Source organism: Sorex fumeus, unplaced genomic scaffold, assembly GCF_029834395.1.
Source record: "Sorex fumeus unplaced genomic scaffold, SorFum_2.1 ptg000061l, whole genome shotgun sequence".
In the NCBI taxonomy this organism is placed as follows: domain Eukaryota; kingdom Metazoa; phylum Chordata; class Mammalia; order Eulipotyphla; family Soricidae; genus Sorex; species Sorex fumeus.
This window is the reverse complement of record NW_026606118.1, coordinates 9,275,506-9,301,108: the sequence shown is the minus strand read 5'-3', so window position 1 is coordinate 9,301,108 and position 25,603 is coordinate 9,275,506. Positions and strand designations below refer to the sequence as shown.

The window sequence follows — 25,603 nt, the reverse complement described above, 5'->3', positions numbered from 1 at the left end:
AATGCCTGCCTGCAGCTGCCCACACCACTTACAACCACCTTGTCTGCGTTGTTCCTTCACTGGGGTGCATGGCTGGTGAGAGTAATCAGCGCATTCGGGCCTGACACCAGCCCCGCTCAGTCAGTCGGTGACACGAGAAACCCGGCTGACACAGAACAAAGCAACGCTGACCGCACGGCCGGGATATCCCCGAAATGCATTTCTCCCTGTGGGGGTTTGGTTCTGGGTTCCTTCTAGACAACGGTGAGTGTCACTGTGGCTTTAATAAAATCCACTCCAAGTGACAATTAAAAGATGCCTGCCGAAAGTGGACTACAGACTGAACAAGAGGGCCACACAATGCCTCTATTGCAAACCACAACACCCAGAAGGAGAGAGAACAAAAGGGAATGGCCTGAGGCAGAGGCAGGGTGGGGTGGGATGGGGGGCTGGGGTGGGGGTGGTGGGAGGGATACTGGGAACACTGGTGGAAGAGAATGGGCACTGGTGGAGGGATGGGTAAAGACTCACTGTATGACTGAAATGCAAGTTCGTTAGTTTGTAACTGTATTTCATGGTGATTCACTGATAAAAAATAAAACAATTAAAAAAATTTTACAAAAAAAGAACCCCAAACAACCTTTCTTCAATTTTTTTTTAAGTTTAATTATATCTTCCAATTTTTCCCTTACACTATATATAAACACTGTGTTTTACAAAGTTTTTCATGATGTTTCATTACAGGCATTCAATATTCCAACACCAATCCCCCCACCATGACACCTTCCCTCCACCATTGTGTCCAATTTTCCCAACCATCCCTCAAGCCTGCCCTCACAGCAGGCCCTCGGTAATTGATTTAATGTTGTTTGTTATCAGTAATTTCCTAAGACATTTCCTAATTTCCGAAAACATTTCCAAAAATAGAAGAAAGTTAGTGAAGACTGCGGTAACTCACTTTGAAGCCAGTAAGTCTTTGTATAAGAGATCACTAAGATGCTGTTACAGGTGAAACTGTCTATGTTTCTATTTTGTTCATGGAGATTGGTTACCCTCTAGGTTACATTTCATCAATCTAGTGTGCTACTGCTGGTTTATAGCAGCGTGCGTGCAAACAACCTTTCAGATAAAAAGCAAATCTTGGGGACAGGGGCAATGTTCCAAGGGCTGGAGTGATGGTTTTGCACCCTGGAGCACCAGGCTCCATCCCTGGCACCCCATGTTCCCCAATCCCCCCACAGGGAGTGACCCCCTAAAACCAGTCCAGAGAAGCTCCAAGCATTGCCAGCTACAGCAAAACAAAACAAAATAGCAAATCTCAAGAAACAACAGGCAAATATTTGGGGGAGGACTGGAGGTGTTTCTATATTCAATTGCATGAACACACCCCAAGTCAATATATTATTATTTTTTAACATAAAGATATTGGGAGAGGAGGTATATTTCTCCGGGTCGGCAGGAGCCCACAGTGAGATTACATACCACTACAAACTCAGAAATGGCAGTACTAACAACACCTCTCTGCCAACAGCTCCTAGAAACAGTCTGTGAAGTGTGAAGGCAGATACGACACTTCCTCTAGTTGCCAGAGAACAATCGGACACAGACTCAGGACGTCCTCAGAGTGGGAGAGGGTTCTCCTCCACACTGAGGGTATGAGGTTCTGATGCGGTATACCCCAACCCCCTACCCCTTCACTAACAACAGCCTGAGAAAGGGCAAAAGTGCTAAGGAGAGAGAAAAAGAGAGAGAGAGAGAGAGAGAGAGAGAGAGAGAGAGAGAAGGAAAGAAAGTGCCTGCCATAGAGACATAGAAGCAGGGGGGTGGCAGGAGGGAAACTGGGCTCACAGGTGGTGGGAAACGGACACTGGTGAAGGGATGGGTGTTGGATCACTGTATGACTGAAACCCAATCATGAACAGCTTTGTAACTGTGTCTCTCACGATGCCTCAATTAAAAAAAAAGAGAGAGATTTAATTAATTAAAAACAAAAACATGCTAAGAAGCCAGAACAGATGGCATGGGATAAGGACACAGGGCGCTCACTGACCACTGATGCTAGCACAACTCACCAGCCTGGCCACTGGCCCAAGTCCATCCTGATCTGCTGCATTCTCTAAAGTACCAGACTGAGGGCTGGAGCGATAGGACAGCGGATAGGGTGTTTGCCTAGCACACGGCCAACCCAGGTTCGATTCCCAGCATCCCATATGGTCCCCTGAGCACCGCCAGGGGTAATTCCTGAGTGCAGAGCCAGAAGTGACCCAGGCCTGTGCATCGTCGGGTGTGATCCAAAAAAAAAAAAAAAATTTAAAAATAAAGTACCAGATTGGCTTTGCCCCTGGCGGGCTTCCTCAGAGGGAGGCTCTATTCTCTCTAGCTTCTGGTGCTCCTTCCAGACTTTAAAAACAGTTGTAAAGACATAGACACAATGTACACATATTTAAATGTCTTTACAGCATAAAAGCCAGCCGCAAATTGGTGGGAGTTTTATACTTTTAGCAAGATAAATGGTAAAAGCAACAACAAGGCAAGACTTAACACTAATGGAAACAATGCTAGCTTCAGAAACGAGATTTTATGTGAAGCTTAAATTTATGCAGCTCCTTTGGAAAATAACTTTTTAACAACTTGCAAGTTCGAAGAGTTCAGCACAAATATTTTATAAAACCTCCCCAGCTCCATTACATAAAATCTGCCTTGCGCAAGCTTAAAATAATAATAATAATAATAATGAGCAACTTGGATTAACAAGTATAGGCCATACAAACCTTGAATTCTTTCATTTTTTTTCTATTATTTTTCTGGAGACTAAGATATGACATTTCCTTCAAGTAGAGAAGACAAAACAAAAAGCTGATTTTCAGCCTGGCTTTTTTTTTTTAATTCAGAGAATTAAAGACTCTACCAATAAATCGATCAAGAGTCATGTGACACCACTTGTTTGGGAGGATTGGGGACCGTGATTAAAGAGAAATGTGTCCTCATTCAGTCAATTATTCAGTCTGCCAACTTCCATTAACAATCGTGAACTCAACCCAGGCGAGTCAGCTCTCGGCAGTGAATGCTGCCATAAATCACTCAGAACTTTATTATGGCGTGTAGCATTTACTTCTGGAACTCCAAGAAGATTAAATGCATGTTAGGGTTGCAAGATGTTTCAAACCTTGATTGTTTACAAACCTAGACCTTCTTGTCTTGAAATAGAGACGGGGTGGCTGCGATTTAACTTTTTTCCATCACCACTTAATTCACTCTGCATCTTCATTTTTCCCCCCTCAAAAACAAAATCACAAAACTAGAAGGACTGGGCGGGTGAGTTACAAACGAGCATAATTCTTAAGAGGAAGAAAGAATGAACAAAGTTAGCAAGGAAAACGCTTTTCCCTTCTCTCCACTCCACAATAAGGACAGAACAAGAAGCTGATTATATTAGCTCCAAAGAGCTGCAGAAACCTAATCAGGGAAGGGCTATTGACTTAAGTGCCTACCAGGAAAGACAGAAAATGAGTAATTTCTAGGCAAGATTTGATTATTTTCACTAGCCTCTGCCCTAACATGTGTCTCTGAGAAATTCTTTGAAGATAAAGTATCTGCAAGATACAAACTAAGAAGTTGAAGTGAGTCTCCAAAAATCAACACAGGTACCAAAAAAAAAAAAAAATCTTACTTTATTAGAAGGTAACCCTGGGGTTCATTTCCTGTTTGATGAGAGACATGGTACATAAGACAGAGGAAAAGAGAGGACTCTTGCTCTAGTATCTTAAACCAGCATTCTTCAGCTTTTTTATGGTTGAGGTACCTGTCATGAAGATGGGTCTATGGACTGACTGGAGGTTATAACCTCAGGGGAAGTCACATGGCTTCCAAACTTTCCCACCCTGTGTACCAACATCTATCTGTGGGCCAGTGGTTGAAGACCGCTGCTTTAAATTACACATGATTTTGTTATAAACAAATCATACACCGCTTGTTCTCTACTTCTCTCGTTTCTATAGCTCTGTTCCTCATTCAACACACATGACCAAGGAGTGTCCGGCACAAGCAATCAAAACTATCCTACTGACTGGGATTAATTCAGCTACAACCTATTGGCAACCAATCAGTTTTTTGAAAGGCATTTAATACATAAAAAAAAAAAATCGGGGCCAGAGAGGTAGTCCAGTAGATACGGTATTTGCCTTGCATATGGCTAACCCAGGTTCAGTTCCTGGCAGCCCAGAGGGTTCCTCAAGCACACCAGGAGTGATCCCTGAGTGCAGAGCCAGGAGTTAAGTCCTGAGCGTCACCAGGCATAGCCCCAAAACAAAAACAAAACCAAAAAAGATCAAGTAAAAGACCAACTGGTAGCAAAGATGCCTCTTCCTGCATGATCTCCCCCACCCCACCCCCAATGAAAGGATGCCACGTATTAAAGATTCACCATGAATGGTACATGATGAAACCCAAATTATGTCCGGGGAAGAAGCCCTTACAGGCACTTCTTTGAGTGGGGTGGTCTCACTAAACACATGAACATATTCAACTTTGCACACCCTCTCAGGCTACTCTGCTTTGAAAACACACCTGTTTCTGACTGGGCCTTTCGAAGGAAACGAGGCCCTGTTTGCCTGAATGAATGAAATGGTTTCTAACTATACATGGTGGCTCTCAGTCACTCCTCTAAAACACTATGACTCCATATAACTCTGCAATCTGAATCCTCTGTCCATCCTACCCAACTAGGGCTGCCAGCAACCACTAGCCATATGCAATAAATCGAGCCCGATTTCCATTTGAAATAATCACATGTGGCTAGCAGCTCTTTTTATTAGAGGGAAGAAAAATAGGGCTCATGGGGTTGGAGCGATACTATAGCAATTTAAGGCCTCGCCAGTGGCTGACCCAGGTTTGATCCCCGGAAGCTCATGTGGTCCCCCATGCTCCACCAGGAGTGGGAAGTAAACCATGAGCACACCGGTATGACCTCCCAAAATGAGGTTCATATTCTTGGATGTAATACTGTTTCTGTCTCATAACACAAGTCCTTTTCAGCCACCCAAATGGCCAAGTTCAAATGTTCACAGAGGAAGAGTCTCTCTCAATCTGGACCCGTGATTTGTGGTTCATCTATCCATGTTCTGGGGATTGTAACCTGCCACTGCTCCCAACTTTAGGTTCTTATCCATTCTACTTGCCCATTTTCTTTGAGAAACTAGCTCATGGTTTTCTTCTCTTCCTCCTCCTGCCTTCAAATTCTGTACTCTTCCTGCCCACCATAAAATTAACATCCACTAAACCTGAAGTTTACATTAAAACATCTTTCATAACACCAAGGCCAAATGGAAATAGCTTTTAACTGCCCTGGGGTAAAAATCTATTGCCTATTGATAAACAAAAAAAAGATCTCACTGGTATCAATGAATAGATTAATAAAGATGTGGCAAGACTATTTAAAGGGGAAATTCCACCAAGACTAAAGATACTTTATAAAACTCTTTAATGTCCTTCCCAGCACAGGAATGGCACCTGCATCTGCCAGGCACCCCATGACCCTGAAAAGTGCATTCTCATGACCCTGGGGAGCTCATTCACCAGCACTGAGCAAACGCAAAATGAGTCTGAGGTCAGAATTTGTCTACCAAGGAAATTAGAAGGAAATTGTAGGAGATAAAACACAGCCGTGGGTTCTGGCAGTGGTCCATCTTTGTTCACTGCAGTCAGATACTGTAGGAGGGGCCGGGGGTGCAAAGAGAGGCAGCTGGACCTCTCCCCCCCATCCCTCCTACTGCAGATTTCAAAATAGTTTACCTGATCTCAAAAGGAACACAGAAAAGCGAGGCATGTCAAACAGGAACAGAAAAATCCAAAACTAAGCAGGGGAGGTGGTCTCAGAAGACAGAATCAAAGCAAACTCAAACACACGGGACAATCCAGGACAGAATCAATGTGTACGTATTGGGACACAGCCACATCAGGGGAGTGTCGCCGCCAGACCCTGCAGTGTCCCTGGAGGACACAGAGAGAGGCCTGGACATCCATGCCTGCATCCAAACGCCACCGAGAGCCCGCCTCTCAGCGCCAGCGTCTCTGGGACGGCAGCTCATTCATCAACCGCCAGGAACTTCCCCATCACAAAGAGAAGCGCCGCTCCGAGCAGAAGTCGGGCTCTGTCCATTTTAAGAAGAATACACACAATGAAGCAAGTGTTATATAATCAACCAAAGGCCACGCCATAATAGCAAAATAAGCAGGAACACATTCTTTCCCACCATTCTCCCTGATGTAACTGTATATACCCTCTGGCTCGGCTTCTCAGCATTACTAACCCAGCATGAATGCTGGGCAGTTTATCCAAACCCTGACAGTTAAGGAAACTGCATCCTCAGCAGAGCACCGGGATGAATGACCTGGCACCCACCCCCTGCCCACCAGCAGTTTGTCAAGTGCCCTTTGCAGCTGGTGGGGCCTCCTCCCGCCCCCAACAGGTGCTGCCCATGCCATCACACGTGCTGGGCAAGAGGCAGGATTTAACTCACATGCAAGCCAAAGCTCGATCACCTGCAAGAAGGATCTGAGCTCACATTCCTTCCCAGCTCACATTTCACAGCTGGACTATGTCAGCGCGAACATCAGTTATTTCCATTTCAGTGTGAAACCCAAATGCTTTGCGAATAGTTAACAAGGGCAGATTCATGAGTCAGAACCCACTTCTCATATGTCCGTTTAGAAGATGGCATTTTCTTTCACAACCAACTTTTTATTCTTCATAGTACGAACGAAAATAACATATATATACATATATATATATATTTATCTTCCTTCTAGGAAAGGTAAGTTGTGTAAACAGCAAGATAGTAAATATTAGGACCTTTTGAGGATTTCAGCTGACATAAATTTTCAGCTCCATCCCTATAGCCTAAGGGTAGCCTCAGAGGATAACATTCAGAGGATACCATGAAAAAGCATTCGTGGCCCACGTTCCAATAAAACTTTATTTACAAAACTAGACAGTGGGCCAGATTTAATGCCCAGGCCATACTTCGAAAACTCTTAGTCCGTGACTTTTTTTCTTCCCTTCTTACATTATCTTGAGTTCAGCCTTCCCTCCAGGGGCTCATGAAGAAAATGAACACAAGGTATACCCCAAGCCAGGACTTTAGAGAAAAGGGCTCCCAATAAAGATGACCTTTTCCTGAACTAACCAGTGCACAGAGAAGGTCGACAGCCTCCAACACAAGCTCCTGGTGTCCGATTCGGGTGACGCCCAGCTCCTCCAGATCCTGATGGGAAATCTGTAGCAACTGTTCACCATTGATCTTCTCGCGTTCAAACTTGTGGACATATTGCTGCAGGCAATCATCCAACCCTACCGAGAAAGCATAAAGGTCCATGATTGTCACTGCATCACCTTCACCCAAAAACACAGTTCTCTAGTACATTGAGTTGTCTATTTCATGAGTATCCCACCTGATGGATACCTTTCAGGGATGGCCTCCTCTTAGACTTCTCCTGGACCAGCCCTGTTTTGTGATAGTGACCTTTCTGCTCTCTTCCATTTCTTTATTCTGACCCCCCCTCCAGTTCAAAAGGACTTGAAATGTGAGTTATTCTTGCCAACAGAGGTTTGTTCACTAAGCACCTCTTCCTCTGGGATGCCATCCTTCTCCCTGTCCTGGTAAGCCAGGTGCGTTTGCCAACAAAGATGCTTGCCACCAAGGTTGACCAGTATAGTCTATCCATAAGCTAGTTACCTGTGTAACTCCAACAGAACCAATGGAAATATTCCCTGATCCGTGATACATGGACAAAGATAACAGAAGTGACATCGTCCTTTCCAGCTAGAAAGCACACAGTCACACCTTAGGGATGCAGGCGGTCATTTATTTCATCCATTTGTGACAATAAATGTTCTGATAATATCCTTCAGTCCCCTGTACCTTCCCTGAGGATTTGTCACTGAAATTGAGCTGACTCTCATTTTTTAATTGTGCTTATGGTGAGTTTCCGAGTCATGCAAATGAAAAGTTCTGATGAATATTGGAAACAAAGGAGAAGGCACCAGCAGTAGCATGGGAGAAGGGGGATATCAAGTAAGTTATGTTGAGTTGAGGGAAACGTTTCCAGGTCCAATAGCACTGCCAGCGATATTGCATCCTGGCATTCTGGTATCATGATTCAATGAGGTAAGCTAAATAAAGCTTTGGCATCTTCATTTCTGGCAGAGAAGTCTCTGGTCAACTTGATTTGATGGCTTTACAATATTAAAAACTTACCCTCAATCAATAGATCTACTTAAGCCTCATAATAAAAACCAAGTTAATACTTGAAGAGAGTCCAGTGATATCACTTCAGTCCCACCACAATGAAAATTCCATTTAACTAAAATGAAGTATGTAAAAGGTAAGTCCACTTCCCTAACACTGACGTTCAATCTCCCTCTCCCTTTTCCCCTCCCTCTCTTCCTCTTCTCTCTTTCTCTCACGCAAAAATTCTATTTTGTGGGTACTCAGGATGAGAAAGAATGGCCCACGTACACTCCATTCTTTCATCAATAATAAATTCTTGGTACTTATGTGTGACATTCTGGGCTAAGCAACATCGCAGCAGACAAATTTCTCCCTGAAAAGAGGTCTGAAGGAAAACAACATCCTGAGGCTTATCTGCAACTCTCAAATACTATGAAAAAGCAGTAAGAAAAAAATAACTATGATCACCAACTGGAAGCGACATTCTCCCAAAGTGACATGTCTGGCAAAGAAGCTCTGCCACGTGGAACTAGATTAGATCCCTGATGCCCTAATGCCACTTCGAGAGCCACAAGGGGCCTGTGTGCAGGTGAGTGGGGCAGGCGAGGGAGGTCACATCAGGCCACGGTATTGACACCACCTGGGCTGTAGAGAGTTTCAGTACCAGCCACCCACAGAGACGCCATCTGCAACCGACAGTGTGACATATGACAAGAGTCCAATAGGAATATCAAGTCACAATTCTAGGTGCATGTAATGGATGAAGAAATTCAGCTCACGGATGATACACATGCTATCCCTGACAAAGCAAGTAAGGGGGCCAAGGTAGGTTTCTATTTTGCTTGCTCTGTTTCTGGGCCACACCCAGTGATGCTCAGGACTTACTCCTGGCTCTGTGTTCAAGTATCACTCCTGGGGATGCTCGGTGCACGACATGTGACCCCGGGGATAAAACTGAGGACAGTGGGGCTGGAGCAATAGCACAGCGGGTAGGGCGTTTGCCTTGCACGCAGCCGACCCGGGTTCAATTCCCAGCATCCCATATGGTCCCCTAAGCATCGCCAGGAGTGATTCCTGAGTGCAGAGCCATGAAGAACCCCGAGCATCACCGAGTGTGACCCAAAACGAAAAAAAAAAAAACCCACAAAAACAACAACAACAAAAAACCTCTGAGGGCAGCCATATACAAGACAAGTCCCTTAACTCCTGTTCTATCTCTCTGGCCCATTTTCTTCAATAAAATATAGAAAAGCACAAACCCAAGCAAGGTCTGTGGCAAAAGAAGCCCTGTTCCACAGGAGTTAGAAAAATAGAAACTTAGAAATAGTTAGAAGTCATCTCAAATCGTATTGAGTTCACAGAATCGGGAGGGTGCAAGCAAGAGTGATGATGGAGATTTTTACCCTAAATCATTTAACCATTTCTAAGCCAAATCCCCATCCAAGCCTAGCTTTTTCTTTCCTTCCAGAACCCTCTTCACTTTTCTATTTTGAAGCTTTCAAGGGGGTATCTTTGTTTAATTTGCCATGAAAGTTGAGGATAACTGCTCTAAGTATTTAAACCTTGTGATAGCTGAACTGCATGTCGCCAAGATTCCTTTGTTGAAGTCATAAACCCCAGGAACTCAGCATGTGACTGTATTTGGAGATTACAACTCTCAAGGGGTGATTAGATTAAAAAGTTGAGGTCATATGCATGAACCCTAATGCCACAGGCCTGTGTCCTTATAAGAAGACACAGAGGAAAGGAGCTGGAAGAAAGGGAAAAGAAGGTCATGGACCAGTAAGGAAGAGGGGCTCAAGAAGAAACCCACCCAGTTGACCTGAACCCCAAATAAGGAGCTAGAGTCAGCAGGACTGGAGTTCAGGTTGACGCTACCAGGCAAATTCATTACTAACACTCAAGCAAAAAGCAGATACTTCATTTTCATGACCCAAATACAGGAGTCCAGGGGCCCAAACAATAATAACATTAATTTGGGTGTCTGCCATGCACAGGGCCACTCTGGGCTCAGTCCTCTGCATCCCAATAGTCTCCTGAGCACTGCCAGGAGAAATCCCTGGATGCAAAGCCAGGAGTAAGCCCTGTGCACCACTGGATGTGGCTCAAACATACACGTGCAAAAAAAAGGAGTTCATTAAAATTAAAGATTATGATACTCTTGATTGCCCTCTACTAAATTAAGGAAAGCCTGTTTAGTCCTAGCTTGCTAAGGAATTTTATACTTTTCCAATAATAAGTTAATATTTCATTTATATTGAATGTGCTATGTTTATTCAGGTGATTTTGTTACATTTATAGATACAGTTTTTATAAGCTATTACTTATTAATGCAGAGGCTTAAGCAGTATCTATAATTGGTTCTAATATAAAGGCAATATTCCCCCTTTTAGGATTAAAATACATTATTATACTTTTACAGGCCTACAGTTACTTTCCCTTAAGTTTTTTTTTTTAAGAAAAACTTCTCTCCCCACTATTACTAAATTGTACACCCACAAGACTGATCTACTTCATGTTAATTTTGAAATGTAATTTCTAAATATTCTACAACAGAAAGGTTGAAAAATATTTTTGAAAAATAAAGTTTCTTGATCAACTTCTCATTAACTCACAATGTAGAATTTCAGGACTTTGGTGTTATTCATCTATATGTGTGTTATCACCTCCACATTAATTTTTAAAAAAAAAAACAAAGCTCTCAAAAAAAAGTTATAAGAAACTATGCACAATGAGGTCTCATTAGCCTTCATCCCTGGATCAAAAGTAGACACTGAGATGACTTCTCTTCCTCTTTCTTGGGGGAACTGTTGCTGAACACATAGGTTCGGATGCTGTTCTAGAATGTCATGAACTACTCTGGCCGCAGGGAGAAGGATGAGGAGGGAGAATGGTGAGGGTCCCAGGGAGGATGGCAGGCCCAAGTGATCAGGGATTGAGACCCTGAAGAGCACAGAACCTTCCCCAGAAATAGGACCAGCCTCCCCTTGAGGATCCCAAGAGAAAGCATAGGCTCTAACCTCAAATCATGCAAAGATCCTGAGATAGAGGGAAATGATCAAGTCGCTACCCACCAAAAAGCACACCCCAGCGTGACTTCACCCTCTCCACTCAGGGACTCAAAATGCTTGTTTTTCAACAGCAATGTCCTTGGGCCTCAGCAACAGCACAGCAGGTAGGCCAACCCGGGTTCGATCCCCAGCACCAACGTATGTTCCCTGAGCCTGCCAGGAGCGATTCCTGAGTACAGAGTCAGCAGGAAGTCCTAAGCATGGCGAAGGATGGTCCAAAAAATTAAATAAATAGCAATGTCCTCAAGTTTTATTATTCCAACACATCATGGCCTATTGTTTCATTATCCTATTGTTCAGGACACGAGTAAACATTTATGAATACAGTCCAGTTAAACTCTCACACCATACCAGAAAGGAAGAGAAAATCCACAATTTCAAGCAAACTGGTTTGGGAACTTGCCATAAGTGCTACACAAAACCTATTTGTCCACTGTGGCCATTTACCATTTCCTTGCTCCAGGGCACTTATAGAAAGCCCCACTGAACAGTGGGAAACACAGAATTAAATAAAATTAGATTAGGCATAACCCTCTGACACAAACTAAATTAAACACATAATTCCATGGGAAAGAATCATGGAGGCAGAGAGCTCCACCAGAGAATGGAAGCTTCCGGAAGGAGCACAATTCATCCCTTCTCCACTGAATCCCAGTCTGGCCACAAATCCTTCAAAGATATTCCTGGGGGGTAGAGTGATAGCACAGCGGGCAGGGCCTTTGCCTTGCACACAATGGACCCGGGTTTGATTCCCAGCATCCTATATGGTCCCCTGAGCACTGCCAGGAGTTATTCCTGAGTGCAGAGCCAGGAGTAACCACTGTGCATGGCTGGGTGTGACCCAAAAAGCAAAAAAAAAAAAAAAGATATTCTTCAAAGACGGGAAGGAAGAGAGCTTCTCTCACTCTAGAGAAAGATGAGAACTAGTAGGAGCCTGAGACCCATATAATCCCACATGGTGGGAACTGGGAGCAAAAGCAAGACACTCAGCTCCTCGCTGTGAAAGATGGAATATTACTGCAAGACTACTGCCACTGCCACTAACACATTCACCCCCTACCACTACCACCACTGCCACTTTCACCACACTTCTACCATCTCTGCTACTATCACTACCACATTTACCACCACAATGACCACTACCATATTCACCACCTACTACTTGAGCAATAGCACAGCGGTAGGGCGTTTGCCTTGCACGCAGCCAACATGGCCGACCCGAGTTCAATTCCTCCGCCCCTCTCGGAGAGCCCGGCAAGCTACCGAGAGTATCGCGCCCCCACGGCAGAGCCTGGCAAGCTCCCCGTGACGTATTCGATATGCCAGGCACAGTAACAACAAAGTCTCCAATGGAGACGTTACTGGGTCCGCTCAAGCAAATCGATGAACAACGGGAGGACAATAACAGTAACAGTAACTACTACTATTACCACCATCACATTTATCCCCACCCCTACTACTCCCATCACCACCACCACATTCACACACTTCTTCTACTACCATCACCATTACTATCACTACCACCACTAGTATTACCACTATCACATGGACCACCCCAACTTACTACCATCACCGCTACCACCACCACTAACATCATCACAACCACAATCATCACCAATACTTCTACTCCTCATTGCCCTGCAATGAAAACTGAACAACTTAGAATATAATGGACCACTGTATACTTTTTATTCTACAAAATTCATCAAAAAATTTTAAGTGAGATGAATTACTATTGGGTTCTCCATGTTTAGAATAAAAGTTGCAAGAGAGACACAGAAACAGACCCAGCTTAGGCCACCTCTCTGGAAAGGAGTACTGTCACTGTCACTGTCCTCCCATTGTTCATCAATTTGCTTGAGCGGGCTCAGTAACGTCTCCATTGTGACACTTGTTACTGTGTTTGGCATATCGAATACATCACGGGTAGCTTGCCAGGCTTTGCCGTGCAGGCAAGATACTCTAGGTAGCTTGCCGAGCTCTCCAAGAGGGGCAGAGGAATCGAACCTAGGTCAGCCAGATCGGACACGTACAAGGCAAACACCCTACCGGCTGTGCTATGGCTCCAACCCGGAAAGGAGTACATTGGGAAGAAAACAAAATGTGAAGATGCTCCTGGAATATGGTCGCCCAAGAAGAGTTCTACCATTTGGAGTTTCCCTGCTCCACCCAAATACTGTGATTTACATCAGACGTGTGCCATGAGAGCTGACGTCTCTTTCATTCCCAGCACCGAGAACAGTCCCAGAGTTCAACATTTGCGAGAGAAATACATGAAAACACAGAGATGTTGACATCACACCATTGCCTGAATCACCTGATTTTATTTTTCCATGCAAGTCAGGAAACAAAGCTAACTCCTGATTATGGGTATCAGTTCTAGGTGTTTGCTATCACTTTCTATGTTCTGAGATTGAATGAGACCATTACTACATAATGAAAACTATGAAATAAATCCCCCAAAGAAAACTCCAGCACTTAAACTTTGTTTGAGACTGTAAGTTTATTCTTATCGTTTCATTTCTCCAAAATGAGGAAAAAATCGTGTGTGTGTGTGTGTGTGTGTGTGTGTGTGTGTGTGTATGTGTGCGCACGCGCGTGCGTATGAAGGATAACAAGTTAGAGCAAAGTCTCCAATGCAAGAATTTAGAGCTAGCCCTTGTTTGCTTTTGCAAAACTCAAGTTAGATTATGGACGAGAACAGATTAACGAATCAGGAGTAAAAAACTTTTAGGTTGCCCCCCCCCTTCTGGCAGGTGAGAACAGAGGTCCCAAATAGAACAAAAAAATTCACAAAGCTCTGCCTATCAGCTCAAGTTGGCAAAGCTCTAATCCAGAGTGCTCTACTCGACAGCATTACACACGGAGTCCTTTTGATCACAAAAGCATGTTTTAGCCAGAGGGTTTTGTTTTCTTTGGTGCTTATTTCTTTAAGAAATGTTTTGATTCAGAGCGTTAGAGCATGCAGAGTCACATCTCATTCAGGACTTTGAAGGGCCACAAATCACAGACAGTGCAAACTATGATTTGAGTTGGCAGCATTCTTGGACTATTAAAAAAAAATCAATGACAGATCACATAAATCCAATTTAATTCTAATTAACCCAAATTTATGGATTAGACAAAGCATCACCTCTTGACAGACCACCGTGAGAAAGACAAGGACTTAGGAAGAAGTAATTCTCTGATGATTTATTTGAATCAGAGGACTGCAGGCCAGGCTTTGGGTGGTGCACTTAAGGGTTAACTGCAATATCCCAGAATTCCCAACACTTGTTCAAGCCTTCAACAGCCAAGACCTGTCATCCAAGCTCTGAAGCCTCTTCAACCCTCTGACGCTCCAGATCCAAGAGATTAAAACTTCTTCCAAACATGACACCTTGCTGAAAAATCAAGTTGAAATGGAAACGCTCTATGATTTGGCCTCTGTATAGCAAAAATCACTCGGGGAGCCAAAATCCTCCAGAACCCAACTGCTGCCCTGCTCACGGATGCTCTCCACATGCTTGGGCCAAGCCTCACCCATGAGTGAATCTTTTCCCAGACCAGGCAGCCACATTCGCAGCCATGCAACACTTCATAGAACATACCCTACCCATACTCCCAGGGTACCATACCACATTTGATGGGATTCAAAGTAGAAGGTAACCAACCTTGGAGGGAAATATTAGTTTGGTTCTGCTTTGGGGCAGGGATTGGGGTTTGGGATGGAAACACCCAAAATGTGGTGGTAGGAAGGTATAATGGTAGTGGAATTGGTGTTTGAATATTAAATGTAATCAAATACTGTGAACTACTTTATAAAATAAAAAATTAGGGAAAAAAAGAAAAAAAGGAAAAATAAAATAAATGTATGCCAGAAAAAATAATCATTCGGGGTGGAAAGAGAGATTCTGAACCCACGAAAACTCAGGCAGATGGTAACAACAAGACCCCTGAGTGCTCATCTGTGATATGAGCCACCCAAGCAGGTCTCCCCAGTACAGATTTCCTTGTTGGCTGGCTTGGCTGAGGTCTGCAGGCTGGCCTTTTAAAACTTGCTGATGAAACTGGTTTGCTCAGCAGTCCAAATTAGGCAACGACGCCATGATTTGAAGCCAGGGAGTACCAATGAGTTGTAGCCGTATCATTCTGAAGGACTGAGGAATTCTTTGGCCATCCAGGAAATCTGTCTGGATTGGACAGGCCCTTGACTCACTGACCTTTTCTACAGAGTCGAAACTGTGTCCAGGGCTGAAGAGATAGCACAGAGGCTAAGGCACTGTGGCCTGGCCTGTGGTCAACTCGGGTTCTATCCATCGCACCGCATAGGGTCCCCCAAGAACAGGGCCAGGAGAGGCCCCCTGAGCTCTACCAGGTGTCGTCCCCAATAAATACTTAAAAAAAAAAACTAATTCCATCCAGTGTCTGTGGGCAAAGGGTGGTGGAGGGACCCTCAAGGACTGCATCTCAGGGGCAGCCTGAGACAAAAATGAAAGCCCACCTCTGTGCACACTGACAGACCCGATTCCTCACAATCCCATCCTCTTTCTCTCCTGCTGAATCACCCTCCAGCTACTCTGAGGGAAGAAAACAGCCACATAATTCACCAACTCTCCCCACCCCACCACAGATCTCAAGAGAACAAGAACTAGCATGAAAAGCAACATGAACTGCAGTGAAGATAATACAAGCACAAACTAAAATGGTGACATGTTGCCCATTGGAAATGGGGAGATCAGGAGCCGGAGTGACAGGACAGTTGGTCGGACATTTGCCTTGAACACAGCCAGTCTGAGTTCACTCTTGGAGTGGCTCAGAAAACCAAATATGGTGTTGAAGATGAAACCTGGGACAGCTTCATGCAAGACAAACACAATAGCCACTATACTATCTCTCCAGCCCTCTATGTGTGAAGTTTTATAGAAACAAAACAAACTTTGAGCACATCTTGTCTCTCGGGTTGCTTTCTGGCCACCACCACAGACTAGGTCAGTATCTGGCCCTCTGCAGAGCAAGTTTGTCAACTCTAGGTATAACTAACACTGGTTCAGAAAGAAAGTGAATCTGATTTGTAATTTGTGTAGGAATCACTTTATAGCTTGTCATTACATTTAGGAGCAGAGAAATTGTTCACCCGCCGTCTTCCCACAAAAGTTCAGAGTATATTCTAAGAGTCCCTTCAAAACGTTTTTTCCACTTATTTCCTTTGGGTTTGTTCTGATGAGGCATGATTTATACATACTAACACCGACCTCTTTTCAGTGCAGAAAGGCGTGAATTTTGACAAATACCTAGTCATGTAAGCACAACCTTCTAGCATTCTACAGAATTCTAGCATTCTAGCATTCATCACCACCAAAGTGGCCCTTTATGGTATCAGCTCCATCCCACACTTCCATGCCTCTGAGCATCTACCTTTAGTCTTTAATCCCCTCAGAGGTGCTCAAGGACCCAGAGGACTAACCTGGACATTATTTACTTGATAAGGCCACACCTAGCAATGCTCAGGAGTTACTCCTGGCTCTGCACTCAGAAACACTCAGGAATTGCCCCTGGTAGTGCTCAGGGGTCCATATGGGAAGCCGAGGAATGAAACTGGGTTGGTGGCATGCAAGGCAAATGCCCTCCCTGCTGTACTATGGCTCCTGTCCCACCTCCTGGATCTTCTTGGCAAGGTGCTGAAGATACCAGGATGCTTGGGGGAGGAAATCCAAGTCCCCTGCATGTGAGGCACTGTCTCTCCAGCCCCATCCATCTGCTCTGTAATGAAGGAAGTCTGGTTTGTTGGGGTTTTTTTTTTGGAGGTGGGGAGCTCCCAAAGTGTTGGGAAGGAGGGAGCATATCACAAATGATTCTAAGTCAACTGGACCCAAAGTTCAATGCAAAGGTCCAAGGATACAGTACTGCATGGGCCCTGGGGTGTCGGTCAATGACCCAGGCTACCTCAGTGGCACATGCATCTCCAGTTCTGCAGCCAGCAAAGCTTAGGGGACTACCTGGTGGAGGTAGTCCACTGAACCAGTCTGGGTGTCTGCAAGGCATGGGCACTAACCACAGTTCCTTCTCCCCAGTCTCTGATATCTTATTGTGGCTAGTGTCCCTGTCCTCTGCCAAGCCCTGGCTCACTTCCTGCTGCATCTTGAGCTCCTCCTGTGTGGAATGACCAACACACAGGCTGGCACTTCAAACTCTGAGTTTCACAATCACCAGCCTGCTAGACCTCGATGGTCCCATCTCATCGGAGGAAAGGGTCACCTGCTTAACCTGATGTGTGGAACCCGAGAAGCTCTCTTCCAACCTGAAAGGCTGTTTCTCTGTTATGTCTGAGCCCTGATTTACAGCCGCAGAGATTGAAAGAGGGAATTAAGCCCAGCCCAGAAACTGACCTCCCAGAGCTAAAAATTAATTTGCCACGGCATGATCTGGGCCTGGAGAACAACTCCGTGTGGTTTTCTGCCCTCGGAGGACTGTGACCCTGAGAAGCCCAGGGCTGGGGCAGCAGTGGCTGCTGCCTTCCAATTAATGATTAAGTAACTGTGTGGTTGAATGAGGTCCAAGCACATCAAAGATCCAGCAGCAAGAAACCCAGGAGCCCAATTAAGAACCAGCCAGCCTCTTGCGCAATATTTAGAGAAAGGAAGCCACCAGCTTGGAGGAGGGACATGCTCACTTCTTCAGCAGACACAATCTGAACACCTAAGACAAGAGACCCCAAGTAAGAGACCTCCAATAAGACAGAACACTCCACGGTTTCCACATCTTGCAATAAACAATGGGAGAGTAAGCAGACAGCAGCGGGCATTCAGTTTCCAAAGGAGGACAGTTTTCCAGTTAAGGGTCCACTGCCCTCAAAGATCCAAGTCACTGGGAAGATGTCAGCAAGACACTAACACCTGTAGGCCTTAGTACTTCAAGGAAAGTGAAAAAGAGCGAATACGTCCCCACGCCGGGAAAACAGGAGGAGTATCTGAGGTCCAGGAGTCCACTTACCCCCCCAACCTCCTGGAGCATCCTGAAGTGCTCAGTGACAAGCAGTTGAGGAACTTAGAGGAAACTGGCTTCTGTGTTTTAGGTCCCACCATCTAGCCCCAACCCACTCCCCCAAAAGATTCAGCACAACCTTCTGCACTGGGAGAAGATCTCACTGGAAAACAGACTGGGCACAGAGGGAAGGACGGAAGTGAACATGAGCTGAAAGCTTCTCTTCCCTGACAAATTCATGCTGTTCACTAAATCACTAACAATAAAAAAAGACTTGGTCTAATCGACCAGAGAGGAATACACACATGACTAGGGACAAAGAGACAGCACAACAGGTAGGGTGCTTGCCTAACACATGGCCGACCCAAGTTCGATCCCCAGCCTCCCATATACTCCCCTGAGCACCACCAAGAGAGATCCCTGAGTACAGAGCCAGGAGGAAGCCCCTGAGCATCCCCAGGTATGTATGACCCAAAAAAGCTAAAGCCAATGAAAAGAAACTATGAACATCCTGCATCTTTGGCTCTGGGTACTTCCCCCTTGGCCCTGCCCACCTGGGACATGAAGACTAGCCCTCAGTACAGGAGAGAAGTGTGACAATGGCTTTGAGGTCAGAGGCAACTTTTACACACATGCCTGCCCATACCAGCACAGTAGGTAGCACTATAGCACTGTCCTCCCGTTGTTCATCGATTTGCTCGAGCGGGGCCAGTAACGTCTCCATTGTGAGACTAGTTGTTATTGTGTTTGGCATAACAAATACGTCACGGGTGGCTTGCCAGGCTTTGCCCTGCGGGCGAGATACTCTCGGTAGCTTGCCAGGCTCTCTGATAGGGGAGGAGGAATCGAACCCAGCTCGGCCGGGCTAGGACGCACGCAAGGCAAATGCCCTACCCTCAGTGCTATGGCTCCAGTAGGTACGAAACAAAAAAGGCAAAGCTGGGGCTCAGATCCTAAAGCAAAATTGTGGAAATGAACACAAAGTTGGTGACCGCCGACTGGGAGAAGAATGCACTTCCCAAGGTTGGATGCTAAAAGTCAGTCGCCAAACCACAGTCACCAATTCTGCAAGACTTGAGCCCAGTGGGAAGAAGGAAAGAGGGGGCGGCAACGTGGGAATAAGAGGAGAGAATCTATCCCACCCAGAGGCCAAACCTCCCTCCGCTCCAGCACAGTGTCTTTTGCCAAAACTGTAAATTCGATTTAGTCTCACAGTCGAACTTTGGCCACAGTTGTCACTGGCAGGCTTTGCTGGACAGAGGAAACAATGAACCAGTTCTCTGAACTGTGGTCCTGGGAAGTCTATGTACCACATGGGAGGGAGGGAGGGAGGACAACGCGTCCAGCCTCCAAAGGGGCATCTCTGGCACCTGGTGCGAAGTTCCATCACCAGGAGGTGAGCACTTTACCCACCATCTCATTCCACTTGGCTCAAAAGAAAACAGCCAGGCCCAGAGGACTGTACAAGGGGTACGACACTTACTCACCTGGCAGGAGGCTAACCCAGGTTTGATTCCCTGTATCCCGTCTGGTCCCCTGAGCCCTACCAGGAGTGATCCCTGAGCACAGAGCCAGAAATAAGCCCTGAGCACAGCCAGGCGTAGTCCCAAAAGCAGAAGGGGAAAAAAACTGTCACTCAGCTGACCTTTAGGCAATGCCAAGGTCATTTCAAAGGGCAGAGACCAAAGAGCTGGATGGCATCTCCAATTAAGCCGCCGCCTTCTTGGGGTGCCTGCCGCAGGGCGTCTCATTGATCCCAGCAGTGACCCTGGGGAGAGATGCTGGGGAGGCTGTTATTAATCCCGCTTTATTGATGAAGAAACCAAAGGGCCAGGAGATGATTTCCCAGCTCATGCCAGGGGAAAGACAAACCGCAGTGGCACCCAGGACTCGGCTAAACCCCAGGACCCTGTGGGGTCTTGGGAGGTCCATGAAGAAATGAATGTGGGAAAAAAGGGCCTAAAATTTAAAGCAAACCCAGAAAGTGCTATTATGCTACCTGGTTTTTGTTATCAAGCTTAACAAACCGCCACTACTAGGGCTGAGCTCGATCCTGAGCTTCGTGACCTCCCTCACGATAAAGAACAGACGATAAGACCGCTCAAGAGCCTTCTGAGCTACTCGAAAGTTAAAAAACCCGTAAACAGAAACGCCCTCTCTGACAGCCAATACCCACCATAGACTGTGAAACCCTGCACTGGGGGTCAGAGAGATAGCACAGTGGGTAGGGGCCAATCTTGGGTCAAGTCCTGCACCCACTAGGGTCCACCAGCCTGTTAGGAGTGATTCCTGAGTGCAGAGCCAGGAGGAAGCCCTGTGCATTGGCAGTATGGTCCCCAAACCAAAATAATAATAATCGCTTGATCACTTGACTTTCCATTAAGCAGCACTCATCAAGGCCCTCCAGGGCTGGGGATCCAACCCTGGGGCCTGGCGCGTGTGCGCTAGGCTCATCTCTGACCACTGAGCAGCATCCCTGGCCCCTTTTGTACATGGCTCGAGAAAGCAATCCTGCAGGGTTGGGGAGGTTAGGGAGAAGGTGATGGTGAGCCCATACTGCCTGCCTTTGAAAGCTCAAACACCCAACCTTTCCCTAATTTCACAACCGATAGCACAGCGGTAGGGTGTTTGCCTTGTGTGCAGCCAGCCCGGCTGAGCGGGGTTTGATTCCTCTGCCCCTCTCGGAGAGCCCGGCAAGCTACCGAGAGTATCTCGCCCGCACGGCAGAGCCTGGCAAGCTCCCCGTGATGTATTCGATATGCCAAACACAGTAACAACAAGTCTCACAATGGAGACGTTACTAGGCCCACTCAGGCAAATCGATGAAAAATGGGAGGACAGTTTTTTGTTCAATTTACAAAAGGCCACATTCTCTTTTTTCTGGGACCAAATGAAAAGATGGAACCTGGATCTTTGCTGCAAGTCCCCTGGGTGCTCTGAGCAGGGTTGAAAAACAACAAACAAAATAGATGGAGACAATAGGACCCAAAGAGAAAAAAAAAAAAACCCTAAAGAGCCGCCAACACCTACAAATCTCTCCCGAGGGCCAGAGAAAGACAAAGGAGAAAGGAAAAACCAAGCTTGTCTGGCTGCACTTCTAAAGCCCTGTGCGGGCTTGCTTCTCGGCAAACAAACACAAACACAGAAGTACCTGCCCCAGAGAAGCCCAGGCAGCAAGAGCAAGGCCACGGGCACCTCTGGGAAGTAGGTCAAACTGGAGGAGTTTGGGAGCCAGGCTGTGGCCCCAGGACAAGAAGGGAGAAGGCTGGGGAGTGCATGCTCGTCTGGAGAAAGAGAACAGGGATACTAAGCGTTCTCCTGCTCCCCTCTTGCTTTCCTGGAGAAGGAAATGGGGACTCCTTCCCCAATTCTGTGAGTGGGCAGCGTGAGGAACAGGGATGCCAAAAAAGCGTGAAGAGGAAGCCACAGTAGGCCCTTCCTGCACCCCGTGGCCCTGGACAGTCCTGAGCAGACCAGTCCCACTTGACCCCTTCCACGAACGCTGCTCCCTTAGTCTCCCCAAAGGCCAACCCAGAAGCCAGCCAAGCCGGAAGCCCAACCTTAAACCACAGAGAGAATACAGAAGAAAAGGCATTTGCCATGCACGCAGCCAGCCCCGGTTCAATCCCCTGCACCCACCCCAGAGCGCTGCCGGGACCATCCTTCAACACACAACAAACTGCCATGTGCAGCCCAGACCCCTCCAAAGAAAGAGGAAGACACCCAACTGCTTCCCAGCCCAGCCCCCTCGACCCTCACAGCTGATGTGCCACCTGTTGTTCGTCGATTGCCTCGAGCAGGCCCCAGTAATGTCTCCTTCGTCCTAGCCCTGAGATTTTTTTTAAAAAGTGCCATATTCAAGGCTCTTTCAAGGTTAGGGGAATGAGACCCATCATTGTTACTGGTATTTGGCATATTGGGTACGCCACGGGGTGTTTGCCAGACTCTGCCGTGTGGGCAGGTTACATTCAGTAGCCTGCCAGTTTGTCCAAAGTAAGACTGAGATAATAAGATGCTGTGCGGCCACGAATGCAGTCGCGTGCTTGCCGGAGCTGGGTTTTATAGTCTCTGGGTCTTGGCGGTTGATGGAATTACACGGCGCCAGGGGGCCAGTTGGTGGGTGTGACCCCTGCCTACTGGAATATCGAGGATCTGGGTGGAGGATGCTCAGCCCCGATCCGAGCAGGCTTGGAGATCTCAGCCCCGGGACCCGCATGCCTTTGTTCCTCTGCCAGTACCTTCATGCGTGTGGAGAGTGGTCTCAGCATGGTGGTGGCTGGTTCTGGAGGTCTTCGGCTGCCGGAGCCCTGGTCGGGGTGGGGAGGGAAACTCAACCCGCTCCCCTCCAAGGGGCCCCAGCGAGGACAGCCAGGCACAGGAGCAGGAGACTCTGCACTGTTTCCAGTAGGCAGGGGTCACACCCACCAACTGGCCCCCTGGCGCTGTGTAATCCCATCAACGGCCAAGACCCAGAGACTATAAAACCCAGCTCCCGGAAGAAAAGAGATGTGCCACCAACCAAGAAAAAATAGATTTCTTTTTTTTTTTTAATTTTTTTTAATGAATCACCATGAGATACAGTTACAGACTTACAAACTTTGGTGATTATGTTTCAGTCATACAATGATCGAGTACCCATCTCTCCACCAGTGCCCATTTCTCCACCACCAATGTTCCCAGTATCCCTCCCACCCCCACTCCCACTCCTCGCTTCTGTGGCAGGCACATTCTCTTTGACTCGCTCTCTCCTTTTGGGTGTTATGGTTTGCAATACAGAGAGTAAGTGGCCATCGTGTTCGGTCTATACTTCCCACACGCATCTCCCATCCCGAGCGAACCCTCCAAGCATCTAATTTGGGCATTCTATTTGGGCATTGTGAAAGAAAGACATCCCTACTCCACCCCACCCCGAATAAAGGGTTCGTGTCTGGGGCCGGAGAGATAATACAGTGGGAAGGGCACTTGCCTTGCACCCTACATGGTCCCCCAAGCACTGCCAAGAGTGATCCCTAAGCTCAGAGCCAGGAGTAATCCCTGAGCACAGCCAGGTTGGCCCCACATACAAACAAACAAAAAAAGGGTCTGTAACTTCTAAACTAACTTAGACCTAATTCCTGAGATCCGCCAGGCCACTGTACTCAGGAGCATTCAGCAGATGGGGTGGGGGTGGGGTAGTCAGCAGCATTACCGGGTCCCCATGCAATGGATGTTCAACAGGTGGTCCTCAAGGGAACCAACAGCTGGCACGGCCTCCCTCTTATTCTAGTTACCACAACTATCCGCTTCCCAGCAAGACCTACAAATCATGTCGCTGAGATGCAACCCTGCAAAGTAATGCTCATGCTGAAAAATGAAAAATAAATTTAAAAAATGAAAAATAAATTAAAAAAAGGTCACATCTAAAATGAGAGTTATCCACCGCAAAGGGAAGAGGTATCTGGAACTGACTTTGGTATTTATTCATCTCGACTGTAAAGTGTATGTCTACATAGTGGAAGAGTGTGCATGAGTTGGAAGGGACAGAGACAGAGCAATGAGGAGAGGCAGACAGACAGCTGCAGGTAGGTAAACCCAGAGAAAATGGCACGTCTCCATGGAAGAAGAGCAGAACAATGGCTTCAACTCGGATTCAGAATTTGATCTCAGAAGGTAACATGAGAAGCGCCAAGAATCTACCCTACCCTCGACGTTCACTTTTCTAGAAGTCTTCTCTCGGGTCTCAGTCTGGCTTCCTTGGGTCTCTCTGGTACCCACTGTAGTGTCTCCGCTCTGGGAGGTTCATCCAGCCTAGACAGAGCCCCTGAACACCCCTGACTCTGGCAGGGTCATGTTAGTCTATTGTCATTTTAATTTCTTAAGCATCACTAGCACACTACAGGGACAAATGGAGACATTATTGGCGCCAGCTCGAGCAAATTGATGAGTAACGAGATGTCAAGTGATCAAGCATCACTCCTTGCAAAACCCTTACTAATAAGGCTAACTGCGGCTGCCTTTGTCTCTTCACCCTTGAAAACTTTCTGTACCCTGGACTGGAGTGATAGCACAGCAGATAGGGCGTTTGCCTTGCACACGGCCGATCCGAGTTTGATTCCCAGCATCCCATATGGTTCCCTGAGCATCCTGAGTGCAGAGCCAGGAGTAACCCCTGTGCATCACCAGATGTGACCCAAAAAGCAAAAAAAAAAAAAAACAACAAAAAACAAAACTTTCTGTACCCCAACTTTCTGTATCCTACTACAAAAGTCGCCAGTTTGGACTGAAAAGCCAGAGCTCAATCGGCCAAGTGCAGACTTAGCCTGCAGGAAGACAGGTTCAATCTCTGGTACCACCTGGTTCCCTGAGCACTGCCAGGAGGAAACCCAGAGCACCGAGCCCGAAGCACCCACTGTGCATCAGAGAATATAACCTCCATAACATTTCACCTCCAAAACATTATGCAGTTCATGCAGTGATTTTTCAGTACAGTCGCAAGGCTGTGGACTAATCTGAGAACATCCCATAAGCCCCCTCCCCTCTAATCCTCACTCTCAAGCTCCCCCCACCCCACCACACACACACACACACACACACACCCCTACCCACTGCAGTCACTAACTCACTTTCTTTCTCTGTGGATATGCCTTTCTGAGCATTTCTGATAAGGGAATCACAGAACCACAGACCTTTTGTGTCTGGCTTCATTCATCCCATATCATCTCAATGTTTGCCCATGCATAGTACGTATCAGTACTTTACTCCTTTTCATGGCGGAGAAATAACCTACTGTATGGATACACTGCATCATGGAATTCACTCATGGGGTAAACACTTGGGTTGTTTCTACTTTGGGGTTATTATGCATCATACTTTATGAACATTCATAAGTCTTTTTGTCTGAGAATACGTTCTCAATTCTCAGAGTCACGTTCTAAATCTATGCTTTAATTTTAGAAGCTCCCAAAACATTTCCCAAAGGGACTGTACCATTTTTCATTCCTACCCACAGTTTAGGAGAGCAAATTCTTCCATATCTTCACCAATAATTGCTACTACCCATCTTTATGAATACCACCCTCGCGAGTGTGAAGTAACGTTTCCTGTGTTAAAGAGTTTTAATATTTAAATTTTAAGTAATGGGGCCAGAGTGACAGTACAGTGGATAGGGCATTTGCCTTGCATGCGGCCAACCCAGTTCAATCCCCTGCATCCCATACGGGCCCCAGCACCACCAGGAGTAATTTCCTGAGTGCAGAGCCAGGAATAACTCCTGAGCATCACCGAGTGTGACCCAAAAGAAGCAATAAATAAGAAAATGAATTTTAAATACATCTTCCAGAATCTTCCACAAAGCAAGAGGAAAATCCACAATAGACCCAAGAA

General features: G+C 46.3%; 1 protein-coding gene across 2 annotated transcripts in view; it reads right to left on the bottom strand.

Moving 5' to 3' along the window:
• The window catches only part of CNKSR3 (CNKSR family member 3), a 108,977-nt gene that overhangs the window by 37,714 nt on the left and 45,660 nt on the right, over positions 1-25,603 (bottom strand). For both annotated transcript variants that reach the window (XM_056125880.1, XM_056125881.1), the window contains one exon: positions 7,164-7,327. In XM_056125880.1, the coding sequence (XP_055981855.1) occupies positions 7,164-7,327 (164 nt within the window). The remainder of the gene's footprint in view (positions 1-7,163; positions 7,328-25,603) is intronic.